The sequence below is a fragment of the Protomyctophum parallelum genome (assembly GCF_964188405.1).
Source record: "Protomyctophum parallelum genome assembly, chromosome: 12".
In the NCBI taxonomy this organism is placed as follows: Eukaryota; Metazoa; Chordata; class Actinopteri; order Myctophiformes; family Myctophidae; genus Protomyctophum; species Protomyctophum parallelum.
The window spans coordinates 32,199,089-32,209,719 of record NC_139712.1 but is presented as its reverse complement, the minus strand read 5'-3'; the positions used below and the strand labels follow the sequence as shown (position 1 = coordinate 32,209,719).

At 42.3% G+C, this 10,631-nt stretch overlaps 1 protein-coding gene across 1 annotated transcript; it reads left to right on the top strand.

The window, feature by feature from the left end:
* The first annotated feature begins 318 nt into the window (after positions 1-318).
* Positions 319-3,072, top strand: chst2b (carbohydrate (N-acetylglucosamine-6-O) sulfotransferase 2b). The gene has a single exon (XM_083778779.1). It carries the CDS (start codon positions 899-901, stop codon positions 2,294-2,296), a length of 1,398 nt encoding a protein of 465 aa, XP_083634905.1. The 5' UTR covers positions 319-898; the 3' UTR covers positions 2,297-3,072.
* Positions 3,073-10,631: the final 7,559 nt, after the last annotated feature.

Sequence of the window (10,631 nt, the reverse complement as noted above, 5' to 3'; positions counted from 1 at the left end):
ATCTTTCAATAGTCTCCAAATAGCCACACGTGATGTAAAAATAGTGTAGGTAGACGTGTATTTTATATGGAAAATTAAGTTTAAAGGATGGAGATTGTAGCGTTAAGTCAGACCTCTTTGTACCATAACAACAGCATCATTTCCCACCGTCTACCATTGTAATGTCGGGAGGGGGGGACAGGACAGAGTTGACAGACGCACGCCACAGCCAATGGCTCGACTGGCAGACGCGCGTGGCCACGCTAGGAGCCAATCGCATCCCTCGGAGGGAGGGACTAGTCCCTGTATTCTGATTGAATCAGTCCAGTTTGTATTAGTAGTTGGACGCACGGGAGATCAGGGAGAAAGGGAATATACTTTATGAAATACCGCAGCCCTCTGGATATATAGCGGCCATTCATCTCTTTCCCCCGTGGCATATAAACGGCATATAACGTAAGTTGCAGCCGACGAGCGAAATGATCCCGGTTCTATTGTCCGCAACGCTTGAATCTGACTCCAGGCTGCATTTCATAGGGATGCATCTCATGATAACTGCGCAGAGATGCATCTGCTGAACATGGACAAACAGGGCGTCTTGTTATTTCGATGAAGGCTTGTTTTCTTTATTATTTTGACCACGGGCCAGTTGCAGAATTACTGTAACGTTCGGGAATGGACAACGTCAATATAACCCGACGTGTTTCTGTTTCGTATATGAAGAAGAGCATTGCGCAGTGCAGTGAATACGGGTTATCGTGTTTTTAGATTTGAGTGCGATATCTAATTGGTGGCGACTGTATTACCTAATAAGTGGAATTCCAACTGCTCGCCAGCTCCTATATAGAGCGTGTTTTAGTGCACTGTAAATGTGAGCAGCTTTCACCAAGCCATAAGACCCACTCTCCCGAGGTTACAGATGAGAGGCAAACAATATCATCAACAACTGAAGTTGACAGCACCCTGGGAAAAGGATGCTGGCTATGGGAGGAAGCTCAAAACCTACAGGAACCATACTAAGATAATAGCACAGCCTGGGATCGTGATGAAAGTCCTACGCCGAAAGAGGATTGTGTTATTTATGGCCTATTTCCTACTGCTGGTGCTCACTATGCTGAACTTGGCCAACTACAAATGGACTAAAGAGCCCCAGCAGTGTAATCGTCAGATGAGGAGCACCACTTATCAGAGCAGATCTGATATCCGCTTCCTGTACAGGCCATCCCTGGCCAAAAAGAGACAGCTGGTCTATGTGCTGACCACCTGGAGATCGGGCTCCTCCTTTTTCGGGGAGCTTTTTAACCAAAATCCGGAAGTGTTCTTCCTGTACGAGCCGATGTGGCACATCTGGCAAAAACTGTACCCGGGCGATGCCGTTTCTTTGCAAGGGGCAGCCCGGGACATGCTGAGCTCCTTGTATCGCTGTGACCTTTCTGTTTTTCAGTTGTACAACAGCCCCGGAGGAAAGAACTTTACCTCCCTGGGACTTTTTGGGGCTACGCTCAACAAGGTGGTTTGCTCCTATCCGCTCTGTTCGGCCTACAGGAAGGAGGTGGTGGGCATGGTGGACGATAAGCTGTGTAAAAAGTGCCCCCCTCAGAGCCTCCGACTGTTAGAGGAGGAGTGCCTCAAATACAACACCATAGTCATTAAAGGGGTTCGCATTCTGGACGTGAACGTGTTGGCCCCGCTCATGGAGGACCCCTCCTTGGACTTGAAAGTGATTCACCTTGTCAGAGACCCCCGGGCCGTGGCCAATTCCAGGATCAAATCCAGACACGGCTTGATAAGGGAGAACTTACAGGTGGTCCGGAGTAGGGACCCTAAACTGCGCCGGATACCTTTCGTGGACCCCAGCCACAAAGCCAACAAGAAGGACGGCTCAGACTACCACTCGATCGGTGCGATGGAGGTGATCTGTGACCGCACCTCCAGGACGTTGAGGACTGCCTTAAACCCGCCCAGCTGGCTCAAGGGAAAGTACATGGCCGTGCGGTACGAGGACCTGGTGGAGAGCCCGGTGAAGACTCTGCGCAGCATCTACCGCTTTGCCAACCTGACTGCCAATCACGACATTGAGACATTCGCCCTGAACATGACCAGCGGCTCCAGCTCGTCCTCCAAGCCGTTCATAGTCTCGTCCAGGAACGCCACACAGGCTGCCAGTGCATGGAGAACAGTGCTCAGCATTCAGCAGATCAAACAAGTGGAGGACTATTGCCACCATTCCATGTCCGTGCTGGGGTACGATCGAGTCAGAACGGCAGGAGAGGCGAAGGACTTGAGCAAGTCTTTACTGTCTCACTCCAAACTGTGATAACGCCACACCCCCCCTCTCCTGCCACCAAAGACGTTTAAATTAATGTTAATTTTGCATCGAGTGCCGTTTCCTCTTATTGTGGAATTAAAGCTTTACTTTAAATCAGTGTTTTGTACAAGCTCTACTGGCCACATTTGGAATGTATCTTTGTTTCTCTCATTTGAATTGCAGTGGTATTTGAAGGGACCACGGCTATTTTGTAAACAGGAATACTGGATGTGTTTGACAATGCAAGCCTATGAACAAATGACTTGAACAGAGAAGCTGCAACCATGAAATACAAATGTAGAATTTGATGTATCTTGCTATGAAAACACTTGGATGTTTTTGGGCGTTATTTTTTGAATGTTCAAAACCTTGAGGAAAAAAATAAGAATTTGGTTTTTCCAGTCTACGGTACATATTGTCTGTAAAAGTGAAAATAGTGGATGGAAGAAACAAAACAAAAAAAGAATAATTGATAAAAAAAAATGCATTGTTAATATTTCTTTGTAACAGCTGGTTTGAGACAATCATTACATTGGTCTGTTAATGTGCCATAGATGGAAGGTGTCAAGAGTAGATAACAGAACAGCAGTACGTCTAGGAAAAAGTGATGTTTTTTACTTTTGTCACTGAATCATCACAGGATGATATCACACTGTAGACCAGGGGTCTTCAACAGGGGGTCTGGGACCCCTATAGGGGGTCTGCCAAATATTTGTGTGAGAGGATTTGTTTTATTTTATATGAACCACTTGAACCCTAGCATCTCTATTCTGAGGAACATTTTAGCAGAAAATAGCCGATCTACAAGCTCGCGCTGTGAGCTTGTAGATTGGCTATTTCTGGCTAAGAGGTTTGGTGGTGTAGGGGGGACAAGGAGCAAATCAAGTACTACGTATGGAAGGTTTAAGTGGTGAAATGTTTGAAATGAACTAAAAACATGAATTTACACACTGATGATAGTCAATGAAGTTGCTGTAGATGATGCCATAGGGAGAGAGAGAGTCCTCTGAATGACTATCAAATATCAATGTTGGTGTAAGCAGTGTGTTCTACCATTTCAATTGTTTACAAGTGCTTGCTCTTACGAAATCACATGGCCTGGGAATATTGCATCAAGTAAAGTTCACAGTGAATGAGATCATGTATGCATCTGTTTGGAACAACACAACTACCACATTACCTACACTACCACATTTAAGTTTCTTCAAAGACAACATTTTTTTAAACACTCTCAGACCAGTGGTTCTCAGGGACGGATTAACCCCCACGAGGGTTTTTCCGTGTTTTTATCATATTTTTGACCTAAATTTAACAAAATCAATGGCCAATGAAGGGCCCCAGGAGCCCTTTTCAGGGCGTCAAACCCAGTACCACGCGGTCAAATTTCCCTGAAGGGCCCCTGAGAGCCAAGGGCCCCTGGGCTACTGCCCCACTGGCCCAATGGCTAATTTGTCCCTGGTGGTTCTCAAACCCTTTTGGTGCTACTGATGCACACTTGAACAAATAAACGATTGAATAAGAAATGCCACACACTTTGAGCAGAGCTCAAGAATTGGCTATATATATTGAGGCTTTTTACAAGCAACAATTACCTACCGAAACATAATTATGTAACATTTGCATAGACTTTTTAAGGAGGTAGGGAAGTTTGTGGTCTAAACTCAAGGCTTACTATAACAGGTGTGAGAGGCCAGCATGAAAGACCATAAACAAAAAGAAAGGTCTTGCACACTGAAGGATGAAAACTGAGGTTCTTTGGATGCAAAAAATAGTCTGTACTTACAAAAGTGTGAGGACCGAAATGTCAACACTCTTTATTTTCACCATGTCACTTTTTGCACTTTGGTGAGTATAGACAATGTTTTGTATCCAAAGAGCTTCCGTTTCCATCCTTCAGCCCTTATTTTTGTTTATGCACAGACCTTTTAAGCCATATTTGAGTTTTGAATACAAACCATTGTGCCTCACTTTGTCAACTGAGAACCACTGCTGGACAGATGTTATACCTTACCTTACATTATGGGATCACTCATATTGTCACCTTGCTTGCTAAAATATGTAATTTATTTTGCCTAAATCAGACACTGGCCACCTTGCTAAAATCACCTATATCCGTATTGAAAGGATTGTGCTGTTCCCACCCCAGTATAGAGCGTTGCAGTCCAGGAAAATGCATTGGGAAATAATTCCCAATGCATTTTCCCCATAGACATTTCAAAAAGTATTTATTTATAAACCTTTTAAGCATCGTACAAAGCCAACTCGAGTTGTGACAAATCATGACAATAAACACAATATTTTGGACCAAACAAATAATTACAAAGAAGAAAAACAAGAAAAAAAAGTGTAACCTGCCGTTTTCTTCTTCTTTCTAATTATTTGTTCGGCCCGAAAAATTGTGTTTGTTGTCATGATTTCTTACGCCTCGAGTTGGCTTTGTACGAGGCTTAAAAGGTCTTTAAATAAATACTTTTTGAAAAGTCTTTGAGGAAATTGAACAGGGAATCATTTCCTGGGCCCTGGTAGTGGACGGGACTGCAACGCTCTTTAATGGCCAATCTCAACATCCTCTTATTAGTTATGTTTCACCTTTTGGGTGAAATGATTAAGACATATTCAAATATCATATAGGCTAGTTTGTTTTGGTTCAGTTATTTGTTTTCTGAAAAACAAAGTTAAAAAGACTGGGCATTATTTTACAGGTAGCGATATTCTATCGTCTGTGGTATAAGAGCCAGTTCAATTGCAGCTCATGATGATAACAGCGTTTTCTGAAGTAAAACTCTTTAGAATATGGAAACCTTGGCTCAGTGGCAATGCTGTAGTTAGTGTAGTAACACAAAAAATGCTCAAGAAGTTGAAAACATAAAAGACGATGTTAACAGCTGAACAGGTAAAGGACAAAAGGTAGATTAACTCATAACACAGAGGGGGTACTGTTAAAATAATCCCATGAAAAAGGCTTTTTGCCGTCATTCAATAGTGAATGTGGCAACAAGGGGGCAGATCTGTTAACAGTTGTATGTAAGTGTTTCAGTGCAAGGTGTTGCGTTGAGTGAGTTTCCCGCTTGTGCATGTTCAGTACCAGCATAGCGGAACATTCCATAGATGCACCCATGCGTATGACGTAACCTCTGAAAAGCACTCACTTCAAGGACAATGGGCTTATTACAACGAGAAAAGAAATCAGTTTGCATTATGCACCCCATACTGTAACCTTCACTACTATCTTCAATGAGTAGTACCCATCACTCTGCTTCACTTGAGCGGAATGGGGCTCTGTGATTTATGTGTTGAGAACTTGAGAAAGTAGCAAATTGCAATCCATATTTATAGAAGCCAGCTCAAAGTTCAAGCACTAATTGTCATTTGTTTTGTGCAAATGCTGCTAATATACGCCAGTGTTGTGATTGGGAAGGGGAAGCATTAGTAAAGTAAAATGTGGTAGACTAGAGGGATACTAAAAGGGTTTGATTGCATGTGGTGGAGCACACCAAAAATAGCAGATCTGCACACTCACACACTGTGTCATGCTGCAACGTGTTGTAAGCATGTAGATCTGCTATTTTCGGTGTGTTACACCGTCATGCACAACTGAGCATGAATCCAGATTAATGCATTAAATGGAATACATTTGAATCAGTTAAAAGGAATTGAGGGGATAGTGAAATAAATGTTTAATAAGGAGTGAGAGAAGAGCAGAGCGAGTTGGTACAAAAATAGCATTTTGGTTTATTAAAGGGAAGACGGCTCAGATAAGAAATGCATATATTATGTCCCTGGTCTATCATCTGAGGCAGTCCATTGAGTACTTTTCCATGGACAATTCTCTTGAGCTAGAATCAGGACCCGTGACTCTAATCAACCAAACCCTGAAGCATTGTTCACTGACAACTTAAGCAATTGAAGGATGACTTTACGCACACACTGAATTCTTATCAGAACAAATGCTTTTAAAATACAGCAATGCCATGGCTTCTATGGCCTATATATATATATATATATATATACTTCTTTTTTTTTACCCAGTTCTATCGTCGTTTCAACCTCGTTTCATCTTCTGTTTCTGAGATGCAGTGGACAACAGCACACTGTAGTAATACTATACAGTCGTGACTTCCAGAGCACAGGATTTATGTACCTGTCAATGCTGCTGTTGGTATTTTGCCCAAGATATACAGTATACTGTATTTTTAAATGGAGCAAAGCAATGGTGACTGTGTACTGTGCATGCGTGCAAGCTAGAGCAGGGCAGTGAATGAGTAACCTTTTGGGACTCTTGTAATCAAGTGGCTCAGGTCTGCTCTTCCGGACACCCTGATTACTAGATTAGTGACCCCATTCAAAAGGAACTGCTGGCCTTGAGGGCTGCAGCAGGGTCTTTTGATAAGTCAGAGTGGGGTGGGTGGGTGGTTGACTCTTGTCTCCCGGAGCCTCATACCTCCCCAGCAAGAGCTGGATCACTCCCAAGACCCAGGTCTCCCTCCAACAGATCTTCCAGGTGCTTGGGGCCCGTGATTCCGTCTTCATATCCCCGTTGGGCCTCTGGGTCCTCTGGCCTGACACAGGTGACCTCCACCTTGGGCTCCTGCAGCTGCTTTTGGTCCTGAATGGCAAATGATAAAGGTGTTAACTGTCTATTGTCAGGATTACAGTAGCAAAGGTACTAAAAAAATATACATATTGGCAAATGTCAGTAGGTTGAGTGACCGTCTGGGATTCAGAAGGTCCCCGGACCGATCGGCACCTCCGTTTGAGCTGCTAATGTTATAAAATATATATACAAAAAAGATTTGTTCAAAGTAGGGATGTGATTAAGCCATAGCTCAGGGTTGGGCAACCAACTCTTTAATCTACCAGATGATCAGATTGATGTGATCAACTGAGTTGATCAAAGACAATCATTATTAACAATGATTGTTTGATGTGCATAAAACCTTTCTCCCCACAGTCAGACTTATATTTATTATAATTCATATTAAATTATTGATTCAATTCTTGCTATAGGTTTTATTATTAAAAGGGGCATTCCACTCATTTTCAACATTTTACTATGTCATTAATATACCTTAGAGGTCTTGTGTGGTCTGTGTTTCCTAGAACTGGAGGTCTGAAAAAAATCATTAAAATGGTGAATCACATCTTGATGACATCATCAAGATGTGATACACCATGTTAATGTGTTTCCTAGAAAACACAGAATGGCCCTAAGGTGACATAGTAAAATGTTGAAAATGAGTGGTATTCCTATTCCCCTTTAAATACTTTACTATGGCTTGTTTGGTCTGCTGAATGCTATGCATGTATTATTATAAAGCCTACAATAAGAAGTAAAGCGATGGTGGTTTTTTAAAGTATAGTACCATAGTACCATAATTCAAAATGTACCTTGTAAGCTTGTAGATCTGCTATTTTCAAATGGCCGAAATGTACTGTATAGGGCTGAAGTGGGTAATGTATGTTTCGTAATAATCACAATCTACAAAGTAACTATAGTAACAGAAGTTTTAAAACAATTATAGTTGAGTAAAGGTATAATATTGGCCTCTGAGATGTAAAGTAAAAGTATAAAAAAATTGAAATACTCCAGTAAAGTAAATGTAGTACCTCACAATTGTACTAGTTACTACACCGCTGGTGGTTTTCACCGCTGGGCACTGGGTGATGATCATGCCAGTCTTGGAAAACGGCCAAGTGATCATGTGGCTGAAAAGGTTGCCTACGCCTGCCCTAACTGCTCCACCATCATGCACTCACATGAGCAGCACACTGCTGGGTCATGCAGAAAAGATATTCCCCTCTGGGGTCGGGTTAATACCCCCTTCATTTCCATTTCCTTTTACATGAAATACAAGATTAAAAGATACCGGTAGATGAATGTAGTAGAGTTAAGAGAATTCTTACCTCAAAGGCATGGGAGCTACTGAAGAGCCTGGTCACGGGCCCACACCACGATGGCAGAGAAAAAGCCAACGGGGGACCGGAGTGTGTGAGTGCCGGCATTAAATATCTGTTAGCTTGTTAAGGCATGGTGCGTGTGTGTGTGTGTGTGTGTGTGCGTGTGTGCGCGTGCGCGCACGTGCGTGTGTGTGCTTGTGCTTGGTGTATCTCTTGGACAGGGAAGGAAATTATTGGAAATTGTGTTTTCGGGCCAGCCTCAGGCCAAATGTAGTTCCCATCACGGAATCACAATTCAGAGGTAATACAGTATTTGATGACATTTAATAAGTGGGTTATCCCATTCAGAACTAGAGTGCACTGCACATTGTCTCGCTCCATATGTTTGTTATATAAATGTAAGGGCTTAAACAGGCACATTCTTTCATATTTACGGTAGCTGTTTATACAAGAATAGAGAGATGTGACAGTCACAGAACAGTGGGATATTTGTTATTCGGTTCATTTTTCCTCCACATATTGTTAACAGGTGCCTGTCCGAATTAGCATTTCCTCTAAAGAGCTCAGTCAGTGGCACATCATGAAAATAAAGACTACAGGCTTGTACGTATAGACATGCAGTACAGTAATACACTTGAAGGTGTCACCAGATCAGATGCGCATGATTAAAATTAAGTAGTCACATTTCTGTTGCATCAACAGAAGAGAAAATGTAGTAAATGCAAGCAAGCTCACTCTGAGCAAAAAAGCTAGATAATTGAACAATGACACAGCCTTTTCAAGTTTCCCACCTGGAAGAAGGCTACTGCTAGAACGGAGATAAAGATAAATTCAGAAATACGTGGGGCACATTGTTCCTTTCATAAGACCACTGTCAGCTTACTGTCAGGGAATGCTCTGCAGGATTTTTCCTTGACTCCTCCAGCAAGAATGCCACTGACATCATGGTTTTCCAATTACAACAATGTGCTGCAGAGAGAGAGAGAGAGAGAGAGAAAGAGAGGGGTGCAGGTTGTGGGGAGTGGGGGGCGTTTAATTTCACGCAAGCTTTAGGGCACTTAATCGTTCATATTCCACATTGCTCAAAGCTCACCATATTTAATATATCGGCTCTCAGTGTCTCTCAGTATCACTACTAAAAGCTCCCAAATGTACTGTCAACCAAACAACAATGTGCCACAAAGGAAAACATTACTGGGCGAGGTGGTGCTCTGGGTAGAGACTCTCAACTGGAGTGGTACAATCAGAACTGCACAAGGACAAAAGTGTCTAGTAGTGTTGTGTAATGAAAAATAAATAAAAAAGAAGAAAGAAAGAAAGAAAAGAAAACATACCTCTTTTTTATATTTTAAGGAGCGTTACGTCATGCATAAGTAGCCTGGAAGCAGAGCACAGAAAGTCTAATGTTACTCGGTGCCATTTCTTTCCATTCTTGTGCTGTTATCAGCAACATGCAAGAAGTGGGAATCACAGGGGGAACACTGTCGGATAACAGGATTTTATTTATAATAGTCTAGAACAAGCAGGATGGAGAGACATGAGAGAAAGGGACAAAGGGAGGTAGAAACAGTGTAAAGATGATTTCCTTCTGGCTCGCAGGAGTGAATTGAGGGTCATCCCTATGTTCCTCAGGTTCTATGTTCCCCACTTACCTTAGGGCATATATGTCAAACTCAAGGCCCGGGGGCCAAATCAGGCCCGTGAATGAATTATCTTTGGCCCGCGGGATGATATTTAATTAGTATTAGAACTGGCCCTCTGGTATATTGCACGGACCACCATAATACTACAAGTCCTGCTTTGTGAGGATCATAGAACAGGAAACTGAGCTTAATAATAATAATGCATTTTCAGTTTTAAATGCATTTACTTTTATGCTATTTGCCTGGGACGTCCTCCTGACCGCGGTGCCCGTGTGTTGAAACACAGTCCGGCCCTTGACTTCTACCAATTTATTTATTTTGGCCCACCGTGTATTTGAGTTTGACATCCCTGCCTTAGGGTTTAGGGTTAGTGTTATAGGTTTCTGGTTTAAGGACTACAGTGTTTTGTACTATACAATTGTATGTAAGTACAGAACAAATTATGTTTGTTTTTGCCATCTTTGTTAAAGAGTCTGAGCAATTATATGTTTTATTTTATTTTATGCCAGTGTTAATGTTTTGTTGTCTAAGACTAGATAGTTTAAGTAGCCTAGGCAGGCCTAAAGTTCAATGGATTGTTCAAAGACTGAGCATAAATCAGAATTTGCTACTAAAAGTGGGGAGCAAAGAACCTTTTTTGCATGGTGGGGAACATAATGTAGAACCTGGGGAACATAGGATGTACTTCTGTTCCACACTGGCACCATGCGATATTCTCTCTCACACACAGTGGTGTGCTGTGGACTTTTTAACTGGTAGGGCTGTATTTTAATGACGTCACGTGCACGTCACATGCATGTGCA

Excerpts from the sequence above, each read along its gene's own strand:
- chst2b (XM_083778779.1), top strand. The coding sequence starts at position 899 with ATGAGAGGCAAACAATATCATCAACAACTGAAGTTGACAGCACCCTGG.